Source organism: Myxocyprinus asiaticus, chromosome 10, assembly GCF_019703515.2.
Source record: "Myxocyprinus asiaticus isolate MX2 ecotype Aquarium Trade chromosome 10, UBuf_Myxa_2, whole genome shotgun sequence".
NCBI classification, from domain to species: Eukaryota; Metazoa; Chordata; class Actinopteri; order Cypriniformes; family Catostomidae; genus Myxocyprinus; species Myxocyprinus asiaticus.
In genome coordinates, this window is record NC_059353.1 from 22789831 (window position 1) to 22814409 (window position 24579).

At 43.6% G+C, this 24579-nt stretch overlaps 1 protein-coding gene across 5 annotated transcripts in view; it reads left to right on the forward strand.

Moving 5' to 3' along the window:
• The window catches only part of LOC127447102 (contactin-associated protein-like 5), a 126267-nt gene that overhangs the window by 97772 nt on the left and 3916 nt on the right, over window positions 1-24579 (forward strand). For all 5 annotated transcript variants that reach the window (XM_051708662.1, XM_051708663.1, XM_051708666.1 and 2 more), the window contains 5 exons: window positions 527-751; window positions 7700-7833; window positions 8107-8191; window positions 9613-9816; window positions 23527-23601. In XM_051708662.1, the coding sequence (XP_051564622.1) occupies window positions 527-751; window positions 7700-7833; window positions 8107-8191; window positions 9613-9816; window positions 23527-23601 (723 nt within the window). The remainder of the gene's footprint in view (window positions 1-526; window positions 752-7699; window positions 7834-8106; window positions 8192-9612; window positions 9817-23526; window positions 23602-24579) is intronic.

Consider the following 24579-nt stretch of genomic DNA (forward strand, 5'->3'; position numbering starts at 1 on the left):
TGTGAATGTTTTGATGTACAGAATCTAAAACAAAGCTACTTTTTGACATGCATATCTTGCAGTCCTCCCCTTATGACAAAACTACAAAGCAATATTGACTTATTTTAATCTTAGTATGCGTCTATATTTGGAATGACTTTTCTCCTCATGTGGGTAGAATTTTCTAGCACCTTGTTAATGAAATTCATCCATCCATCCATCCATCTATCTATCTATCTATCTATCTATAGTATTTTGTTAGCAGTGCTTCATGTTGACTATAATGTTATATATAATCAACTATATATAGTCTTTAAACTTCAAGGATTTTTAAACTTCCAGACAAGGCTTTTTAATTTTTCTTAACAAACTTTCTATTTAATGTTTATTAAATTGTTTATCTCAATTTCTTGTAAAATTCATTACTATTTTGGATGCATGCAGTCTTACACCTGAAAAATTTGCTGCAAACCAAATGTCTCTCAAGTGTAATCAAATTATATTTATAGCCGGCTACAAAATCTATCTGTTCTCTTTGTGTCCACAGAGGTATCCATGTCCTTTGAAAGAGGTGCATCTGTTACCTACACATTTCAGGAGCCATTCTTCGTCATGCAGAACAGAACAGCCACAGTGATGTCTGTCCCCTCTCAGTATAGCAAGTCCAGAGACAACATGGCACTCAGTTTTCAAACCACCCAGAGTCCTGCCATGCTGCTCACAGTCAACATGCTCAGCCAGCAGTATGTGGCAGTCATCTTAGCACAGAACGGTGAGGCTGTGCAAACGTGCATCATTGTCAAAATTGATGGGCTGGCATTGGTTTACGAAGTTTATATGCCTATATTGCTGAACTAAATTAGTTACCCCCAATTATCTGGAATATTATACTGCAAGATTAAATTTAATAAAACATAAAAAAATGTTATAGCTCTTTGATTGTGTTCTCGCCCTCTAATTAGATGAAGGCCACAAAGCGAGTGATTAATCCTCTTGGGCTGCTCCTTTCATTTTTAAACTGTCAGTTTTACAGCTACAGTAGATAGATTAGCAGGAGATGTAAAGAATCTTAGTAAATCACAATTAGCTAACAATACATTATCAGCAAAACTAGATCAGGCATTCTCACAAACCTTTTGCATTAAATAACCAATGTCTTTAATTCCACACTTTTCTTCAGGTTCACCTAAAAAAAAACTTTCAGATCAGCCATTTCTTCACCAAGTAACCTTACCACAACATGGATTTATATCATACAACACACATAGGGCCTCATTCATAGAACTTTCATAAATATATGAGTAAATCCAAAGTAGTTTGTGTGTAAAATGGACCTTCCCAAAAACTTTTCGCTGGATTCACAAAATCTTTGTACTTCCCAGATTTGTTAGTAAAATGTGTTTATGTTAGTGAATTCCAAACATTTGTAAAGAGGAGGCTTGCGCATGTTTATTCACAATTATCATAATCCACGGCCATTAAAACGATATATAAGGAAGGCACCAGACTCGCTAGTAAATACTGTTAACATTTTTTATTTAGCAAACTCAATAGTAATGTTTGCATGTTTTTGCTGACATCGGAGGCCCTTTTGTGATTCAAATAGTTCAAGAAGTCAATAAAAATGGGTGTAAAAATGTTCAGTTCACGCCAGGAGAAGGATGTCCACCACCATTAACCTTCTCTGGTTCAGTTTTGCAGTGCATCGGATAAATCATGATGGTAACAGTGATATACTTGCAACTGGAAGAATCTTCAGAAAAAAATTTATAGAATGCCTGAAGTTATAAAATTTTTTCAAGCTATAAATGTTTTGAGTACATACCTGCCCGCGATGTGTTTATATATAGGTTTAATGGCACTGGCATTGACCATTCGTTATCAACTGAACGTGATCTACCGATGCCTGTACTAAATTATGAAACCATAAATTATAGAGCTCATATCAAATAAAAAAAATATGTCCAACCGGTCACATTAGAGGGCACTAATTTTTTCGATTAAATAAAACACAAACTGCATTTTTCCATTAACTTTTCACCTCATGTCAAGCATTTCTGCTGGAAAAACGATAAGCAGAGTTGGGAAAAACAATATTTAAAAGAAAATAACTGCAAGCAGCCAAGAATAAATTGTAAATAAGTATAGACTATGGTGTAAAAAGAAAAAGCCTTTTTTTTTTTTTTTACTAATTTGTTATTTTTTTAAGGTTAATTTCACTAATTTTAATTCAGGGACTAAAAACGGTTCAAGGAACGCAAACGGAAAACGAACTAAATATTTAGCAGAACATAACCGAAAACCGGAACAAATTTAAATTGTTCTGGATTGAAAACATTATTTTTAAATGCTGTTAACTGGTTATAACTGATTAATTTTGTTACTATAATTTTTTCATGAAAACAAAGGCCAAAGGATTTATCACAGTAACTTTTTTGGAGCTACACAACTTCATGTTGCCCGAAAAAATGAAAGGTATTTTGATCCTGAAGGAAACTGCTGCAGTAAAAAGTGAATTTCTCAATTGTTTCCAAGTCTTCTGTAATGAACTGGCCATGGAGACGGTGTTAGGATCCATGTGCTGGAAGTTTATTAGAACACAAGCAAACAATCCGAACATTCATGTGTCAGACATTCGTTGGCAGCTCGTAGTTTGTTCATCTGGTCTTGGTAACCCCTTAATACCTCGCACTGGTGCGTGAATGCGGCCTGGAGCTGTGAAACTTCCGCTGGATCCATGTTAGACGAAGTATTCTGTAATGAACTGGCCAAGGAGACGGTGTTAGGATCCATGTGCTGGAAGTTTATTAGAACACAAGCAAACAATCCAAATCGACAGGCAAATAGAGATAGTCGTTATGCAGGCAGTATAATCCAATAAACCAAAAAGACAGTCCAGCAAGGCAAACAAAACAAAGGGGTATCCAAAAAGCAGAAAATCCAGGAATCAGGCAAAGGTCATAACAAATAAACAATCAGTAATGGCAATGGAAAAATGCCTGGTAAGGCAGGTGTAAAGTTTTTCGTACCAACTAACGTTTTAAAAATATGAAAACTTTAATGAATCTGAAAATTTATGTCAGAACGCCTTTACGAACGATTTACACACCAAAAAAAATCTGCTCGTGTTTCATGAATGAGGCCCAGTGAGTGGCTTCAGAAAATTATATAAACTTTTGGACACTTGAGCCACACCTTAATGTATGAATTTCATTGCATTAGATATCAAACCAAGTTGCCTCAGCATACAAATGAAAATAGAGTTTTTCTCAAAATTAACCCCACTTTTCTGAGCCATTATTGCAATTACTTTTAACCAACTGGTCTTAAGACTTGGGGAAATTGGACTCAAGATGGCGCTGAGTATGGCTGCTGCGTTGCGAGCTCCGACACAACATAGTAATGTTTTGTTTGTTTTGTTCACAATTCTTATGTTTTTTGTCTTGGATGTTGTCTTCCTTATTGTCTATGACAGACAAACACTTTTGGACATTGGTTCAGCAATCTCACACCGTAAACCGGACTTCACATTCCTCAATGCCGACCCGCTGTTTACAAACACGCAAGCGGAGCCCTTTGTCTGGGTAGCATGGCCGCGGAAACGCAGGAGGAAAAGGGGAAACAGAGCCTGTGTTCTCATCAGAGTAAGACGCCGTGCAAATCGACCCCCGCTACCCACTATTCTACTGGCAAATGTTCAGTCTCTGGATAACAAGCTCTGCGAGCTGAAAGCGTGGATCTCTTTCCAACGAGATACAAGTACTGCTGCATTATCTGCCTTACGGAAACTTGGATGTCTGCGGAGATTCCAGACTCAGCCATTGAACCCGCGGGGTTCTCCGTGCACCGAGCGGACAGAGTGAAAGACCTCTCAGGTAAAAGTAGAGGTGGTGGAGTATGTTTTATGATCAACAAATCCTGGTGTGATCAGAGGAACGTACATTCTATCAAGTCTTTCTGCTCTCCTGATCTGGAATTTCTCATGCTTCTGTGTCGACCATTCTGGCTACCGAGGGAATTCACAGCGGTCATTATCACAGCTGTGTACATTCCCCCACAAGCCGACACAGACCGGGCACTCAAGGAACTGTACGGGATTATAAGTGAGCAGGAAACCGCGCACCCAGAGGCCGCGTTCATTGTGACCTGGGACTTTAATAAAGCCAGTTTAAAATCAGTCGCACCAAAATATCACCAGCACATTAGTTTCAACACACGAGGGGACCGGGTTTTGGACCATTGCTACTCTCCATTCCGGGATGGCTACAAATCCCTCCCCCACCCACCATTTGGCAAATCGGACCACTCTTCCATTCTGCTTCTGCCTGCTTACAGGCAGAAATTGAAACAGGAAGCACCCACCCTCAGAACGATGCAGTGCTGATCGGACCAATCAGACTCTACGCTACAAGACTGTTTTGATCACACGGACTGGGAGATGTTCCGGTCTGCCTCTGATGACGACATCGAGCTTTACGCTGATAGCGTAACGTGTTTCATCAGAAGAGGACGTCGTTCCGACCAGAACAATACGGATCTATCCGAATCAGAAACCATGGATTAATAGCGATGTTCGCGTGGCACTTAATGTGCGGACCTCCGCTTTTAATTCCGGGAACGTGGAGGAGCATAAACAAGCCAGTTATGCCCTCCGAAAAACAGAATCAGAACCGCAAAACGCCAGTACAGGAGCAAGATTGAAGGACAGTTTAACACCACCAACTCTAGAAGCATGTGGCAGGGAATTAACATCACCACGGACTTTAAAGGGAATAAAAACTCCGCCATGAACACCGCTGCCTCTCTCCCGGATGAGCTAAATACTTTTTATGCTCGTTTTGAGGGAAATAACACCGCCCTCACGGAGAGAGCTCTCGCAGCTGAAGCTACAGAGGTTAGTTCACTCTCCGTCTCTGTAGCGGATGTAACCCGATCCTTCCGACGGGTGAATATCCGCAAAGCCGCGGGCCCAGACGGCATTCCGGGCTGCATCATCAGAGCATGCGCGAACCAGCTGGCTGGTGTTTTTACAGACATTTTCAACCTTTCCCTCTCTTTGTCTGTAGTCCCCACATGCTTTAAAACATCCACCATTGTGCCTGTTCCAAAACGATCAAAAATAACTTGCTTAAATGACTGGCGTCCTGTTGCTCTGACCCCCATCATCAGCAAATGCTTTGAGAGACTAATAAGAGATTACATCTGCTCTGTATTGCCTCTCTCTCTTGACCCGCTGCAGTTTGCTTACTGAAACAACCGCTCCACTGATGATGCCATTGCATCTGCAATACACACTGCTCTCTCCCGCCTGGAAAAAAAGAACACTTATGTGAGAATGCTGTTTGTAGACTACAGCTCAGCATTCAACACCATAGTGCCCTCCAAGCTAGATGAGAAACTCCAGGCTCTGGGCTTAAACAGCTCACTGTGCAGCTGGATCCTGGACTTCCTGTCAAGCAGACGACAGGTGGTTAGAATAGGCAGCAACATCTCCTCCTCACTGACCCTCAACACTGGAGCCCCACAGGGCTGTGTTCTCAGCCCACTACTGTATTCCCTGTACACACATGACTGTGTGGCAACACATAGCTCCAATGCCATCATTAAGTTTGCTGATGACATGACGGTGGTAGGTCTGATCACTGACAATGATGAAACAGCCTACAGAGAGGAGGTGCACACTCTGACACACTGGTGTCAGGAGCACAACCTCTCCCTCAACGTCAGTAAGACAAAGGAGCTTGTGGTAGACTTCAGAAGAAAAGACAGAGAACACAATCCCATCACCATCAATGGAGCAGCAGTGGAGAGAGTCAGCAGCTTCAAGTTCCTGGGTGTCCACATCTCTGAGGAACTCACATGGTCCATCCACACTGAAGTCGTTGTGAAGAAGGCTCATCAGCGCCTCTTCTTCCTGAGATGGCTGAGGAAGTTTGGAATGAACCGCCACATCCTCACACGGTTCTACACCTGCACTGTGGAGAGCATCCTGACTGGCTGCATCTCCGCCTGGTACGGCAATAGCACAGCCCACAACCCCAAAGCACTGCAAAGGGTGGTGCGAACTGCCAGACACATCATCGGAGGTGAGCTTCCCTCCCTCCAGGAAATATATACAAGGCGGTGTGTGAAAAAAGCTCAGAGGATCATCAGAGACTCCAGCCACCAACATGGGCTGTTCTCACTGCTACCATCAGGTAGGCGGTATCGCAGCATCAGGACCCGCACCAGCCGACTCCATGATAGCTTCTTCCCCCAAGCAATCAGACTTCTGAACTCTTGATCTCCCACGATCAAATACATCAGCACTGCACTTTATTACTCTTACTCTTATATCTCACACCGGACTGTCATAAATTATATTATCATTATATTATATTCTCTCTTAACAACTGACTATCAACCGACAGCCTGAATGTCACTACAGTACAATATTGTACATTCTACATATATATATATATATACTTTTTTATATATATTTTTATTTTTTATTTTAATTGAATAATGTGTATCTATATAGTGCGTATTGTATACTGTACAGTGTATGTTATTATTTGTATATTGATGAGTGTAATTATGTGTATAACAGATGTTTAATTGTACTGTGTTAATTTGATGTTATTGTAAATTGGTATATGTCTCATCACTGTCATAACTGCTATGTTGATCGGAACTGCACCCAAGAATTTCACACACCATTGCACTTGTGTATATGGCTGTGTGACATATAAAAAAAATTTTTTTTTTTTAAGGTTGTTTTTAGTGGATGAATAAAGTCAGTTCCCCTCAAGTGGCACACAGGTGTCCTAGCAAAGTAACAACTGGTGTATTTTATCAAATTAACTATGGATGAAGCATATTCCACCTAGTTCGACAGCCAGAAAGTTCTACTGTTTTATTGTTTGAAACATAAAAAAGGCTTTTTTTAATGTTTTGCTTGAAAAGTGTGCTAGTGCTATATTTCTTTAAATGCCATTTGTCTTGATATTTCATTATAAAATGCAAAGACATTCATGCATTTTGAAGGGTGTACAAATGCTATTTGGGGCCACTGTACATGGTGGGCATAATAACACCACCCACATTCTTTTTGTGCTAAGTCCAATCACATGGTGCTTTTTGCAAATATTGAGGGGAAGTGTTAGCTTTATTAATCCTTGGTGCCCAAAGAAAGCCAGGAGGTGTTTTAAATATAACACTACGAACTTTGCTTTACACTGTGAGGAAAATTAGCACTGACCTGCACCCTCATAATGCAGAGTTTTTTACTCCCCCAGATCCTGCACTATATGTGTGTAGGAGGAATAAATAAATGTCTATTGACATATTCAATACAAAGCAACAGGGCTAGAGGCTGCCAGGGAATTAATATTTATAAATCTGTTAGAGCAGCTACTGAGGTCTTGCATAGTTTATATATAAATGCTTTGTCTCATAGCTGTATGCAATACTCTCCTCGGGAGCTTCTAGAGTCCATCTGCTGAGCTCTGTAAGAACACTACAGGACTTGCCACAATTGTATTGGAACCTACAAAACTGACTTGGGTTACATAGTTTTAATTTTTGCCTGACCAATATAACTACCAATTATATTGCAAATGGATAATAAAATTGATTTTACAATGATTTACAACATGCTCACAACAACATTATTCATCCCTGACTGGAGCTATATGTAACCTATGCCAAATATGCTAAATATATTGATCTGTTCACTCAGGGAGTTTACAGATCTGGTACCGACTGCATAAGGAGAAGAGACCAGATGTGTTCAGCCCCATCTTGAGCAGTCTGTCAGATGGGCGGCAGCATAGAGTTCATATCCAGCGGGAGGGAAAGGATGTGTTTGTTCAGGTGTTATATTGCATTGCACACATGAAACACACTACAACTGTGTAATTATTACATGTACTGTACATAAGAATACAAAAGACATTATATAACAGGGCACTTCAAGTGTGGAACATTGAAATGCTTTTTTATTGCATTATTTAGTGCATTTTATTACCATAATTATATACTGTATCCTGTATATATAGGGCTGTCGATTTAACACGTTAATTTAGGGTGATTAATTGTTAATGATATTTTTCAGTACTTCTTTATTTGTGAATTCATTTTTCTCAGGTTGACAATGAAAATAAGAAGTACGCCCTTTCATACGATACAGCATTTAATTCTATGAAGTCACTGACCTTGGGAAAAGTGACAGGTAATTCTTCTAACTGATCCTTTTTAAAAAGAGCCTTACTCAGTCCTTTGCAATAGAACAAGTGGCATAGAAATCATTTGTTTCCAATTATCTATAATATCTAAAAAAATCCACAAACTTAATGTTATACACAGAAATCACCACAATTAAATGTTCATGTAATGTGTTATCAGGGTTGGGAGGGTTACTTTTAAAATGTATTCCACTAAAGATTACAGAATACATGCTGTAAAATGTCGTTTGTAACGTATTCCATTAGATTACTCAAGGTCTAAATACTTTGGATTACTTCTACAGTACTGGTAAATTTTTTCACTTGTTTTGACTAAAAAAAAATCTGGCAATACAGTTAGACAAAATACACGTTAAAAATACGTTCTCTGAAAAAAAAAAAAAAAAAAAAAAAAAAGCCTAAATATCTTATGCAGTGTTGCTTCTAAAACAAACTGATCTTGTTTGAAGGATTTTTAGATATTTTTACAGAAAAACAATATAAAAATTCTCATCAAGAATAAGATTTTTACTCTAAAAATTATAATCTGACATGGATTTTCTCATGGAAAAAATATGATTGTGCCTGGTAACAGGTGCATGTAAAATGGCTTGAAATAGCACTTTAGCTCAGTTTAAAGCTAAATGTTCACATGACAGTTTACACAAGGTTTATGTCTATTTCTACTGCTTCAAACTTACTTCAAACTTCTCTGTCTGCTCGTATGAATGTAACACATCTTAAGATGATGGGGTTTCACCGCTGTTCAAATGCTCCTCGGATCGCATCATTTATGTGGACAAATGTCTTCCAAATGAATAGACTAAATATTAAATTAAGCAAATGACAATACAATGCAAAGTAATCTCTTCAGTAATAAAAATACGTTTTGATAGTAACTGTATTCTGATTACCAGCAATTTAAATTGTACTGTAGCTGTAGTGGAATACAGTTACTAATATTTTGTATTTTAAATATGTAACCCATTACATGTATTATGTTACTCCCCAACCCTGTGTGTTATTACAGTATGTGTAAGTGCAAATTCCTCAAGTTCCCACCATGGCCTCTCATGGTGCCTTATGGGTTTGAAAATTCCTCTGTTCTGACATTAGCCAAGGATGATTCAACTCTGAAGGCTGCCTGCAGTTTGAAGCCTTTTATTTTTTATTTACTTTTTTTTGAGTAGCAAGCATTCAACACATGTATTAACAGCGAATAAGCAGAATGTGTATAACAGTAATGGATTCTAAAACACTGAAGCTTATTTTATTTTATTTTTTTGTCATGTAATTTCGGATATAAATGGTAAAATTACCTTATGAGCAGTGTTTTTGATGAATAATTAAATATTGACAGAAATAATGATAAAATACGGTATCTGAAATATATACATTCATTATTTTCTTTTTGCATTATTCTAAACAGGAAGTAATGTAATGGATGATGAGGTAACTCATGCTGGATCCAAAGGTTTCATTGGCTGCTTCTCATCTGTACAGTACAACCACGTTGCTCCACTAAAGGCAGCGTTATTGAACCGAGGTAGCTCACTGGTCAGCATACGAGGACGTTTAGTGGAGTCGAATTGTGGGGCATTAGCTGACCTTTCAACTTCTGTATCTCGCTTAGGTAAGCTCTTAGAAATTAATTTAAAAAAAATTATCTAACACATTATTTGATAATGCACTAACCTAATTCGTAGGATTTTCCTGCATTCAACAGTGTGGATCTATGGGACATTTTTGGTAGTGATGATATCAGGCACATCATATCCTATTGCTCCCACATAACAGTGAAACACAGTTGGTTGAGCATCACTATAATAAAAGTCAAAAATGTGTGTGGGTGGCAACATCTCCCAATTCAATTTCCTCAGAATTCTGCTTGGTTATTGTGAAGACAGTGGGTCATAGAGTGGCTCTTTAGAGATACAGCATAAACTTATATTTCATTCACATGGTGTGACTTTTTGTTCTTCTAAGTGTTTGTGTGGCTTTATAATTATTGTAGGCATAATAAAGACTTCTATGGCCGGGGCAGTTAGGAAAAAAGAGTTTCAACTTAAAAAGTAAACACCTAAATATAGTTGCAAGCAGCAATGAATGCGGTCCAAGCCTCATTTCATATGGAAACTAATGTTTAGATGAAAACCTGAAGAGAGAAGCATAAAACTTTCTAATAAATCAGCCATTTTTGTTTGTCTTCCAAATTATTTAAAATGTAGTAAACTATATATCAAAAGAGCATGCATGCCAAATTATTCAAATCAGTTTGGCAGTTCATGAGAAGATCTCTAAATGTTTTCCCAAAAAAAGGACCAAGGAGGAGAAGGTTTATCATTAAAAGGGGGAAAATTTAGTGAAATGTTACCATTTTATATACCCGTTGCTAATCCATTCCATAACTGAGATTCCCTATCTGTCACTCACTCGACATTGAGTCGATGTCACTCACTCGACGTTGTGTCGAAACTAGGGGTCACACTTGTGAGCCCGAGACACCTCTGGTCTTTGATAAAAGGCCAATGAAAATTGGCAAGTGGTATTTGCATACCACTCCCCTGTACATGCGGGTATAAAAGGAGCTGGTATGCAACCACTCATTCAGATTTTCTCTTCGGAGCCGAATGGTCGATGTTTACTGAGCTGACTGTTCATTCACCTCTGCTGGATCTGACGGCACTTTTCAGTGGCTTCTCCCTCCTCTGCACTGGTGCACTGCAGAGAACGCCCCTGGGCGCTTCGCCAGAAAAAAAGAGTATATTTTTCTAAAAGAGTATATTTCTCTAAAAAAAAATATACCCACGGAACGTCTTTTTAAAGACGCATCTTTTTAAAGATGCCTTTCCGATTGTGTGTTATTCCTGGTTGCGGTCGTTACCTCTCAACTTCTGACGGATACGATCACGGTCTTTCGTGTCTGGGCGTGACCCACGCGAAGACAGCGTTCGTCGATGGATCATGTTCTCACTGCGAGAACATGACCATGGCATCGTTGCGGTCGCGGCTTGCATTCGTAAGAAAGTAAGCCACCCCAGTGGCTCCCCGCCTCGGTCCTTCTACCTACGGGTATGAGGCCAGCGCGGCTAGCACTGGGGGCGATTTGGGGACCCCAATGGGACCACCTCTGCCGGGAATCCCCCCACGGACCTCCCATTCCCCAGCACGCTCGTCTGCCCCGATCGGGCTTCCGGATGAGTCCACCGGCTCGTCTCATGGCGAGTTCGACCTCAGTCGGACGCAGAAGCCTCAGCTGGGCTCCCCCCCTCGGGTGCGGTTGCCCAGTCACAGGCTGATGCGGAAATGACAGACATGCTTTCCCGGGAAGCCACGAGCGTCGGGCTAAGTGGAACCCTCCGCTCTCCCCTGAACTCTTGCAGCTCGATGATTAGTTCCTGGGCTCACAGCACCGCTCAAAGCAGCCACGCCCCGCTCCAGTTCCTTTCTTCCCGGAAGTGTATGAGGAGCTGACAAGATCGTGGGAGGCACCTTTCACTGCCCGGTCCCGATCTTTCAGCTCCCCCGCCCTCACTACCCTCGATGGCGGGGAGGCCAGGGGCTATTCAGGCATTCCCCCGGTGGATAAGGTGCTCGTGGTGCACCTATGCCCGCAGAGCACCACCACCTGGTGCGGACGCCTGAAGCTCCCGTCCAAGGCTTGTTGGTTCATGTCGTCCCTGACGGCCAAAGCCTACAGTGCTACTGGACAAGCCGCCTCCACCCTGCATGCCATGGCTCTCCTGCACAAGGGTAGTTCCGGACCAGATTTGATGCAGGAGCTGCGCTCGGCGACCGACCTCGCTCTCCCAGCGACGAAGGTCACGGCGCGGTCTCTCGGATGGGCGATGTCCACCTTAGTGGTCCAGGGGCATCACTATTGGCTCAACCTGGTCGAGATGGGTGAGGCCGACAAGGCACGGTTCCTTGCTGCCCCCATTTCCCAGGTTGGCCTAATCAGTGACACCTTCGAGGACTTTGCCCAGCAGTTCTCGACGGTGAAGCAGCAGACGGAGGCTATCCGGCACATCCTGCCCCGGCATGGCTCAAGATCCCGCACTCCACCTGCTCGTCGCCAAGGGCATCCCCCTGTGGTGACTGCACCGGCTCCGCCGCAGCCTGCCCCATCAGCCTAGCCCCAGCATGGAGCCCACCGCAGGAAGCAGATGCCACCCGTCTCACGGCCGGCCGCCAAGAACCCTCGCAAGGCTTTGAAGCGCCCCTGAGACAGGCGACCCAGGGATGACAAAACCCACCTTGGAGCTGGTAAGCAGACCACTCCATCCCCCGGTGGAGGGCCGGGAGGAGAATCTTTTGTTGCTTTATCATTTAATTTCGCAACATGCCCAAGTTGCTGCGGTACCCAACAGTTCAGCAAAAGAGCTGTTTCCTCATTCCCTGGGTCACGTACCCGGTGTGCACGGCCATCATCACGACCACCGTCCACCTTTCCATCCATACAGATTTGGCACTCCAGCGGCGGTCTCCCTGCCCCTGCGCAATCAGCTGTAGAACAAATCTGATGTGACAGTCTCAACGGGTCACGAGGACAGGCCTCTTCCTCCCACGTCCCAGGCTGTTCCGGGGGTGGTCACAAGGAGCCAGGTAACTGCTTCGATTTCCCTGAACTCAGCACGGCCACAACATGGCGTGGCACCTCGAGCTCTGCCCCGCCGCGAGGCCCCACCTGCCGGTACGTCCGACGAGATTGTCCCCTTGGTCCCCCTCGCTCGGTGCTTGGATGTATGGCTTGCACTTTCCAATCTGTCTCGATGGCTGATTCGGACCGTCCGACTCAGCTACGTGATTCAGTTCACCAGGGGTCTGCGGCATCCTCTTCACCTCGGTGAAGGGCGAGAACGCTGCGGAATGATGTGATAGATCCTGTCCCTCCGGCCGAGATGAAGAAGGGGTTTTACTTCATTGTACTGAAAAAAGGCGGTGGGATGCGGCCAATCTTGGACCTGCAAGTACTGAATCGGGCTTTACACAGACTCCCGTTCAAGATGCTGATGCAAAAACTCATTCTGGTGAGCGTCCGGCATCAAGCTTGGTTCGCGGCATACTTCCACGTCTCGATTCTACCTCGACACAGACCTTCCTGCAGTTTGCATTCGAGGGTCGGGCATATCAGTACATGGTCCTCCCTTTCGGTCTGTCCTTGTCCCCTCATGTCTTCACGAAGGTCGCAGAGGCAGCTCTTTCACCGTTAAGGTAAGTGGGCATTCGCATTCTCAACTATCGACGATCGGCTAATCCTTGCCCACTCTCAGGATATGCTGTGTGCACACAGGGACCTAGTGCTCTCACAACTCAGCTGACTAGGTCTTTGGGTCAACTGGGAAAAGAGCACGCTCCTTCCGGTTCAGAGCATCTCTTTTCTCGGTTTGGAGTTGGACTCCGTCTCATTGATGGCGCGCCTCACGAACGAGCGCGCACCGTCGGTGCTGACCTGTTTGAAGGCATGTAAGAAAACAGCGGTTCCCCTGAAACTCTTTCAGAGGCTCCTGTGGCATATGGCATCCTCAGCAGTGGCCACTCCACTCGGGTTGATTCATATGAGACCGCTTCAGCACTGGCTTCAGACTCGAGTCCCGAGATGGGCATGGCACCGTGGGACACATCGCGTTGCCATCACGCCGATCTGTCACCGCCTCTTCAGCCCTTGGACTGACCTCACGTTTCTACGGGCAGGCGTTCCCCTAGAGCAGGTCTCCAGCTGCATCGTGGTTATGACAGACGCTTCCAAAACGGGCTGGGGCGCTGTATGCAACGGGCACGCAGCCGCCGGCTTATGGACGGGCCAGTGGCTGCGTTGGCACATCAACTGCCTCGAGTTGCTGGCAATTCTGCTCGCCCTGCGGAGGTTCCGGCCATTGATCCAAGGCAAGCACGTGTTATATCGGACAGACAACACGGCAACGGTAGCATATGTAAACCATCAAGGTGGTCTGTGCTCCCATTGTATGTCACAACTCGCCCACCGTCTCCTCCTCTGGAGTCAGCAGCACCTCAAATGGCTGTGAGCCACTCATATTCCGGGTGACCTCAACATTGCAGCAGATGCGCTGTCATGGCAGGTTACCCTCAAGGGAGAGTGGAGACTCCACCCTCAGGTGGTCCAGCTGATTTGGAGACGATTCGGACAGGCACAGGTAGACCTGTGCAAGTTCAGGGAAGACGAGGAGCAGGTCGTCCTGGTAGCACCCTACTGGCCCACTCAGACGTGGTTCTCAGACCTCACGCACCTCGCGACAGCCCCCCCTGGCAAATTCCCCTAAGGAAGGACCTTCTTTCTCAGGGACGGGGCACCATCTGGCACCTGCGACCAGACCTCTGGAATCTCCATGCCGATCACTCAGGCTAGGGCCCCCTCTAGTCCTTCAGACTGCACCTCGTTCCCACATGGGACCTCTCTGTAGTTCTTCAGGGTCTACAGAGAGCCCACTTTGAGCCTTTGCAGTCAGCTGAGCTTAAGGCACTCTCCTTGAAGACTGCCCTCCTGACTGCACTCACTTCCATCAAGAGGGTAGGAGACCTGCAAGCGTTCTCTGTCAGCAAAACATGCCTGGAGTTCGGACCGGGCTACTCTCACGTGATCCTGAGACCCCAACAGGGCTATGTGCCCAAGGTTCCCACAACCCCTTTTAGGGATCAGGTGGTGAACCTGCAAGTGCTGTCCCAGGAGGAGGCAGACCCAGCCCTGACGTCGGTGTGTCCGGTGTGCACTTTACGCATCTATTTGGATCGCACGCAGAGCTTTAGAGTCTGCGGAAAGGAAGCGCTGTCTCCAAGCAGAGGATCGCCCACTGGCTCATTGACGCCATAACAATGGCATATCACACCCAGGACGTGCCGCCCCCGGTAGGGCTACGAGCCCATTCTACCAGAGGTGTAGCGGCCTCCTGGGCCTTGACCAGGGGCGCCTCTCTAACAGACATCTGCAGAGCAGTGGGCTGGGCAACACCCAACACCTTTGCGAGGTTCTACAACCTCCGGGTGGAACCGGTTTCGTCCCGTGTAGTGGCACGCACAAGCAGGTAAGTCCGGGTCAGCCGGCCTGGTGTATCGCTTGCACACAGCGCCTTTCACCTCCCCTGAGCCGAAGATGTGCGCTGTTAACTCCCAGTAGTGTTCACAAACTGTGTTCCCTGGTTGATTTCCTCCGAGCCCAGTGGCAGACGAGTTTTTGGAGAGACTCGCTGCCAGCCCAGTACACGTGCTAACTAAAGCCCCATACTGGGGTAGGTGCTCCGCATTTGCGGTTCCCCATAGGTAACCCCATGCAACGTATATCTTCTGCTAATTCGTTTCCCTGCTGGCAAACAGCGTCTTCCTCGGGCAGAGGCCCCTCTGCCCCAGTATCCATGCTTGTAGTAACTCCTCCCCCATAGGGTAGGACCTACCATGGGACTTCTCCACAAGGCATACTCCCAACATAGCTCGGCAAAACCATGTGACGTATTTCTACTTAAATATCCCCCCTCTGGGCAAGGTGTGGTCTCCGTGGTGTTAGGAGGGACACTCCCCCAACTAGACCTGGTCGGCCCAGTCGGATAGTCCCCCTTTTTCAGGGAGTGGGAAAAAAAGGGGATAAGAGGCCACGACTGGGCTAGCCTGTCGCTATCTTTTGGGTAGTCGACTTGTCCCAAAGGGTCGTTCAACACTCATAACAGTGTTGGGGGAGGTTACAGCTGGTGCGCTGGCTACAAGACACACAGTGGTCTGCCCGTCACACACCGCCAGTTCACATAACACAGTTCAGCCAGTTGTGGCGTTTTTGTATGGGGACCCCTAGTGTCACTACATCGACACAACGTTGAGTGAGTGACAGATAGGGAATGTCCTGGTTACTTGCATAAGCTCCATTCCCTGATGGAGGGAACGAGACGTTGTGTCCCTCCTGCCACAACGCTGAACTACCTGCTGAAATTGCTGGGACCTTGTCTCGGCTCCTCAGCATAAAACCTGAATGAGTGGTTGCATACCAGCTCCTTTTATACCCGTATGTCTGGGGGAGTGGTATGCAAATACCACTCGGCAATTTTCATTGGCCTTTTATCAAAGACCAGAGGTGTCTCGAGCTCCCAAGAGTGACCCCTAGTGTCACTACATCAACACAACGTCTCGTTCCCTCATCAGAGAACGGAGGTTACACAAGTAACCAGGACATTTAATTTAGCAACAGAAATAACTTGCATGCAAAAATGTTTTAAACTTTTCTCCATATGGTCACAAAATTATATATATATATATATATATATTAAAAAAAAAAGAAGAGACAATAAAGAATAGGAAATATAATGACCACTACTAAAAGCCAAAGGGTTGGACCAATAAAAGGCAAACACAAAAATTATGTTTCCTAAATGTAAGAGTGTCACGGCTCCGGTGAGTTTGCCAGTTTATTCTGTTGTTTTGTTTTTCTCTCTCCTTCATGTCTTGCAGGCAGAGCCGGCACGCATGTTCAGTGTTTCCATGGGAACATTGATCGTTCCCAGGGAACCGCTGATTAACTTGCTAGTTAGACCTGTTCCACTGTGATTGCACTCCCTACTTAATCCTTGTTTGCCCTCACTGTCTTCACTAGATTATTGCTTGCACTGTCAAGCGACTAACCTCGCTCTCTTTGTCTAGTTTGTGCTGTCTCGTGTATCTGTTGGTTTCCTGTTTCTGCCTGCGTGTCGGGAAGTGTGGTTACCTTCCAGTTTGCTGTACACCTGTCCTCGCCACCCACAAATTGCCAGTGGAGGATTCCTCATCTTTGCCCACGTGCCGGGAATACGACTGCCCACCTTCGTCCGGGCTTTGTCCTCTGCACCACACCACACTACAACGGACTCTTCCTACAGATCTGCTCCTGACTTCCACAATGCATACACCTGTCTACGAACATCCTCCTTTGCCCTCTGCGTGCCCACTGCACACACACAGACTTGTTCCTTTCCTCCTGGTACTGCAGCTGCTGCTGGGATTCTAATACTTTGCCAGCATAGTTTATGTTGACATTTGTTGTTAATAAATCCTTTGAACTGTTCTTCTGCAATTGAGTCTTTGTCTCACTTGCGCTCTGACAGAATAATCTAGCCAAACATGGACCCATCGGAGGAATCTACTCTTCGCTCCGCACTCTCACAGCAAGGAGCTCTGCTAGGGTGTCAACAAGACTAAATCTCCCCTTCTAATTGGGCATTGGAGATGTTGGCATCGCAGCTCGCTGAACTCACCGTGGTGGTCCAATAACGCTGCCCTTCTCCCGATACCGGTCCCTCTCCTGAAACACCCCCATCGGCCTCCACGGTTCACCACGCCCTTGGCGTCCAGAGGCTCACATCCTCCCACCAGCTCCATTCTCAGCTGAGGTGGGTTCCGTTAGCACCTTTCTGTCTCAATGTTCACTGTTCTTCACCCTACAGCCCTCTATGTTTGCCTCCGACACGATGAAAGTTGCATGTGTTATCACGCTCCTCTCCGGAAGGGCTGGTGATGGGGAACTGCCATGTGGGACAACAGATATCCATGCTTCGCCACTTATGAAGCTTTCTCCACTGAACTTCGCCAAGTGTTTGATCGTGCAACTCAAGGTCGGGTGGCGGAGAGGGTCTTATCCGGACTGTCCCAAGGAGATCGGTGAGCTGCTGACTATGCAATTGAGTTTCGCACCCTGGGGCTTCCTGCGAGTGGAACGACAATGCCATGTGGGACCTGTTCTTGCGTGGACTTTCCGACGATGTCCAGGATGAGATTTATCCTTTGGATCTCCCCTCTCGTTTTGATGACTTGGTGGACCTGGCTATCAGAGTCAATCAACGCCTGACCCTACGCTGTAATCACCGTCGATGCCGCTCTTCACCCTCTCGAGAGGCTGACCATTCCCTCCGACTCACTACTTCGACCAGGTCACCTGAATCTCACCCCAACATTGAGCCTATGCAAGTCGGAAGAACCCTGATGTCACATAAGGAGAAGCAGCATGCCTAGTTAAGGGACTATGCTTTTCTTGTGCCCGGCTGGGCCATTTCTCTTCTGCCTGAACTTTAAAAGACACCGCTCGTCAGTAGGAAGGGGGTTACTGGCGAGCGCAACACCTGTGAACAAAGCCCCCGGTCTTCATACTCTTCTCCCGACCCGGCTGCAGTATGGCTCTTCCAGTCACACACTCTCAGCTCTGGTGGATTCCAGAGCCGAAGGAAACTTCATTGACATTGACTTGGCCTCCCCCGCACGGTCCCACGCTGCAGCCCTTCCTCCTCATCACCTGTACGACTGTGCCATTGAACTGCTTTCTGGCACCTCTTCTCCTCGGGGACGGCTGTATTCGCTCTCGGCTCCCGAGAGGGAGGCCATGAACAGGTAAATCAATGATTCTCCCATCCACCCTTCCTCATCGCCCACAGGGGCAGGGCTGTTCTTCGTGGAGAAGAAGGATGGCTCGCTTAGACCCTGTATAGATTATCAGGGGCTGAATGACATCACAGTGAAGAATCGTTATCCTTTGCCATTGATATCTTCAGCCTTCGAACTCTTGCAGGGGGCATCCGTCTTTACAAAGTTGGACCTACGCTATGCATATCACCTGGTCCGAATCAAATTACAGTACATTTTGTGTAATGTACAGTAGATTTTGAAGGGCAGTACTACATAAAATATATAATCTTTTATTTCTTATATTTGCATACATTCTGAAAGGGGTGTTACAACGTATAGGCCTAAAACAAAAGGGGTATGCAAACTTCTGCAATATATTGTTTGTGAAAATGTATATTTTATTTTATATTTTGTTTTTCACTATTTAACCACATTTTAGTTTTTTATTTTATTTATTTTTTTACAAATTCCACATAACCTATTCTATCCATATAATTTCATATTGCATGTGTAATTATGAGTAGACTTGTCAGGTACACTTTAATACAAAATTCACAACATTGGAACCTAAAATTCAAAATACAATCCCCACATCTCAACATTTAAAGGAATGCTCAATACAAGTTAAGCTCAGTCAACAGCATTTGTGGCGTAATATTGATTATCAAAAAAATTAATTTCCTTTTCTTTAAAAAAAAAAAAAAGCTCAAATCAAGGTTACAGTGAGGCACTTAAAATGGAAGTGAATGGGGAAAATGAAAGTGAATGTGGCCAATTTTTGGAGGGTTTAAACAAAGAAATGTGAAGCTTATAATTTTATAAAAGCACTTGCATTAATTCTTCTGTTAAAACTCATGTATTATTTGAGCTGTAAAGTTGTTTAAATAGTCATTTTTACAGTCATTTTAGGGTTTGTTGATATTACATCATGATGGCAATGAAGTTGTAAAATTGGATATAACTTTACACAGAAAAGGTTAGTAAGCGATTTTATCACACTAAAATCATGTTAACAGTCATTGTTTATGTCTAGTGGCTATACTTTTGAAATATTGAGTATTTTAATGTTAAAAATTGGCCACATTCACTTTTTAAGTGCCTCACTGTAACCCAGATTTTTGCCTTTTTGAAAGAAAAGGAGGGATGAATCAAAATGTATTTTTGTGGTAATCAACTTTTATGCCACAAATGTTGTTGATTGAGCTTAACGTGTATTGACCCAGGAATATTCCTTTAAGTGCTTGTACTATGCAAAAAGTGCTGTGTAGCTGTCTGAATGTGACGCTTGTCTGATTTACCTCTGTGCTCGTGGGGAAAATGAACATTCAGAAAACACCCTGCTTACATTTTCACGAGTTGCATGGATTGGCTTCTTTCAGCTTGTTGTTGAAAACGCATTTTTGCATTATTTTGGGCATTTGCGCTGACTGCCAGGATTACATAGAGCGTGAGTGCTAAGTGCATGACGTCATTGCCATGGTAACCAGATACATTTCAGCTGATTTGCTGAAGACTAGAATGAATGTATAGCCAAATCAATATGCGACGCAACAAAATTGTTTATCTTCTCTGCAAACAATACCAGAGACAATAGCAAGAAGGACAATGATGAGATTTTTTTTTTTTAAATCAGTGACCCTACCAAAAACCAATACTGTCCTGTGTAATAAACCAGGACGTCTGGTCACCCAGTCTATAATTAAATTATAAAAAAAACATTTCACTGCCCAAAATAACTTCATATTTCATTGTGCATTTTATTGTGGAAAAAACTGTAAAAGAACATATTTTAAGCAGCTCATCAATGCTTTTAAAATAGAAAAACAATAAATAGGTGCCGTTTATCTGTTTTTCAGAGTTGCAGTCTGCTTTAGCAATAAAAAAAAAATTCCCCAGACTATTTAAAAAGTTACAGCAATTAATCAAGTTTAAATTGACAACACTGTATGGACCACAAGAGACTGCAGATGCCTACATGTGTGGACAGGGTTGGGAGGGTTACTTTTTAAATGTATTCCACTACAGATTACAGAATTTATGCTGTAAAATGTCATTTGTAACATATTTCATTTGATTACTCAAGGTCAGTAACGTATTCTAAATACTTTGGATTACTTCTTCAGCACTGGTAGATTTTTTCACTTGTTTTGACTATAAAAACTCTGCCAGTACAGTAAGACAAAAAACACATAACAAATACATTCTCTGAAAAACCTAAATATTTTATGCAGTGTTATTTCAAAACAAGATAAATCAAATTTATCTTGTTTTAAGGATTTGTAGATATTTTTACAGGAAAACAATACAAAAATTATTATCAAGAATACGAATTTTGCCCTAATATCAAAGGTCTTACTAGAAAAAAAGAAATTATGATCCAACGTGAATTTTCTTTATAAAAAAATATGATCGTGCCTGGTAACGTGCATGTAAAATGGCTAGAAATAGCATTTTAGCTTAGCGTAAAGTTGACAATTTACACAAGGTTTATTTCTATTTCTTCTGCTCCAAACTTACTTCTCTGTCTGCTCGTATGAATGTAACACATCTTAAGAAAGTGTTTCACCGCTGTTCAAATGCAATTTGGATCACATCATTTATATGGATAAATGTTTTCCATCTGAAAGGACTAAATATTAAATGAAACAAATGACAATAAAATGCAAAGTAATCTCTTCAGTAATCAAAATATTTTTTGAATGTAACTGTATTCTAATTACCAATGATTTAAATTGTAACTGTAGTGGAATACAGTTACTTATATTTTGTATTTTAAATACGTAATCACATTACATGTATTCCGTTACTCCCCAACCCAGTGTGTGGATACATTACGCCTAAAAAGATTTAATAGCCCAATATTAACTAATTTAATTTCTGAATTTTTGTTTTGATGTGTTGTTTTTAGTAAACTGTGAGAGGCATGATGTGGATGACTTGACTTAATGAATCTGCGATGCGAGCACCGTCTTGGCTGCACAAACACCACGTGCGATTTTACCAGTTGTCAGGTCCCGTGCTGTGCAGGTCCCTTGTAGTTTCTAGTACGTTGGCTACATACCCGTCTTTATGTGTTCGTCATGCCAGCCACCACAGTAATTGATGTTATATAGCAGTCTCCGTAGTAACATTCAAGCGTATTAGTTGACTGAGTGTGCCGCTCTGTAGGTGTGTTTGCTCAACACGGTGAAACAAACTCTGGCTACGTCTACGACATCAGGGGGTGCTACAACTACTTACAGACAGTGTCCATTTATTTCTGTTTTGTTATTTTAATTTATTTATTTTATTCATTGCATCACAAATCAAATGCCATGGACTCTGAAAAAACTCGAGTACCCCAACTCTACTACCCGCCTCTCGAGTAACTGGCCTCCCATCTTCCCATGGCAACACAGTCGTTTTGACTGTAGTGGACCAGTTCTCGAAGGCAGCTCATTTCATTCCCCTCCCCAATTTACCCTCAGTGAGGGAGACAGCGGTAGCTGTCATAAACCACATCGATATATATAATTTAGTCTGGGTTGAGTACACTTACAACTCCTTGTTGTCATCATCTACGGGGTTATCGCCCTTCCAGTGTAGCCTCGGCTACCAGCCCCCCTTGTTCCCTGCTCAAGAGCCCGATGTTCAGGTCCCATCTATACACACCTGTAACAAGGTAAAATGGAAAGGAGGAGGCGAGAACCAGACAAAGAATCAAAGTAATGTTAAATTGGACAAAAAGCCCTAGTTTTAAACACACAAGCATAAACACATGCAGGGCAGCTGCCCGTAACTCTCTCTCTCTCCCGAACTGCCACCTCCGGACACCTTTATCCCTCTCGATTAGGGGCTGGGTGTGCAGCATCACGACCTGGCCCTGCCCTCCTCCCTGCCACAGCACCTTTTTGCAGAGGTGCCAACACACCTGGAAAGCCACCAGTGAAGCCCTCATACAGACTGGCGCTCGCGTCAAGAGGTCAGCGGACCGACATCAGTCTAAGCCCCAGCTTACGTGTGCGGGCAGAAGGTTTGGTTGTCCTCCATGTACATTCCGCTCTGACTGCCCTCACATTAGCTGGGTCCCAATTTATAAGGCCATTTCCCATCACCAAGGTCAATAGTCCAGTGGCGGTCCACCTCAAAATACCACCCTACCTCAAACGTATGTGAGTTTGCCAGTTTATTCTGTTGTTTTGTTTTTTCTCTCTCTCTCATGTCTCACAGGCGGAGCCGGCACGCATGATCAGTGTCTCCATGGGAACATTGCGTTCCCGGGGAAGCGCTGATCATGCCACTGATTAACGTGCTAGCTACACCTGTTCCACTCTGATTGCACTCCCTACTTAATCCTTGTGTGCCTTCACTGTCTTCGCTAGATTATTGCTTGTGCTGTCAAGCAGCTAACCTTACTCTTTGTCTAGTTGGTGCTGTCTCGTGTATCTGTTGGTTGCCTGTCTCTACCCGTGTGTCGGGAAGTGTGGTTACCTTCTAGTTTGCTGTACGACTGTCCTCACCGCCCACGAATCACCAGTGGAGGATTCCTCGTCTCTGCCCGCGTGTCAGGAAACTTTGTTCTCTGCACCACACCACGCTACAATGGACTCTTCCTAAGGATCTGCTCCTGACTTCCACAACGCATACACCTGTCTATGAACACACTCCTCCTTTGCCCTCTGTGCACCCACTACGTGCACACAGACTTGTTCCTCACCTCCTGCTACTGCAGCCAATGCTGGGATTCTAATACTTTGCCAGCACAGTTTATGTTGACATTTGTTGTTAATAAATCCTTTGAATTGTTCTTCTGCAATTGGGTCTCTGTCTCTCTCTCGCTCTGACAAAGCGATTATATCACACAATTCAGTCAAAATTCAGTAATTGGGCAATGACAAGACATTTTGCCTTTATTAAACAACTGCATCATCCACCATTGATAATGTATCTCTTTGTTGCTGTGTATTTCTGTGATTCATGTGCCACTGTCCTGTAGATCATGGAGAGGAGGTGGGAAAAGATAACGAGCATCGTGAAGACGACAGCCATCCTGATTCAGCTGTGATCGGAGGTTTGTTTTACCACCTCTGTCTGCTTTTTCTGTTTCATTTGTAACAGTCAGTGAAGTATGAAATGAGCTCTCACTATCACACATATTGTTTTTGTTCACCTTTCCATTTTATTCTCTTTATTTCAGAAAGGTGTAATGACTTTTTTTTTTTTTTTTGATAATTTGTTGTGTGCAGTAACTTATGGTAATAAAATCTCCATTGAAACCATCACAAGGGATTGTTTATGATTAGTTGTGTTGACGGCATACATTTTCCATTAAAGGAGGAAGTAAATTTGTAGGATTTTGTGTGAGACTATTCAAGTATAGAATTTTCCGATTTCTTCAGAACTCCTTTTCAGTATTTAACCAAACCATTGTAGCTACTCAGCTGTATTGTACATCACATATGTCAGATGAAAAGCTGTTTGTTGGGAGAACTGGCCTTTAAATAGTTAATAACACTATGCTACAGTTAAAGGGATAGTTTACCCAAAAATGAGAAGGCTCTCATCATTTTCTCACCCTCATACCATCCCAGATGTGTATGACATTCATTCTTCTGCTGAACACAAATGAAGATTTTTAGAGCAATATCTAATTCTGTAGCTCCATACAATGCAAGTGAATGGTGGCCAGAATTGTAAAGATCCAAAAAGCACATAAAGGCAGCATAAAAGTAATCCACACAACTCCAGTGGTTAAATCTAGATCTTTAGAAGTGATATGATAGGTGTGGTTGAGAAACAGATTAATATTTAAGTCCTTTTTTACTATAAATTATCCTTCCTGCCCAGTAGGTGGCGATATGCACAAAGAATATGAATCAGCAAAAACAAAAGAAGAAGAACATGAAAGTGGAGATTTATGTAACGAGGCAGACATGGATTGAGGATCTAAATGCAGCTTTTAATGGAAACCAAAAATAAACTCAGAATAGAGTGAAATAAAAACATGGGAAACCAAGCACAGAATAAGACAACACATGTGAAGACTGAC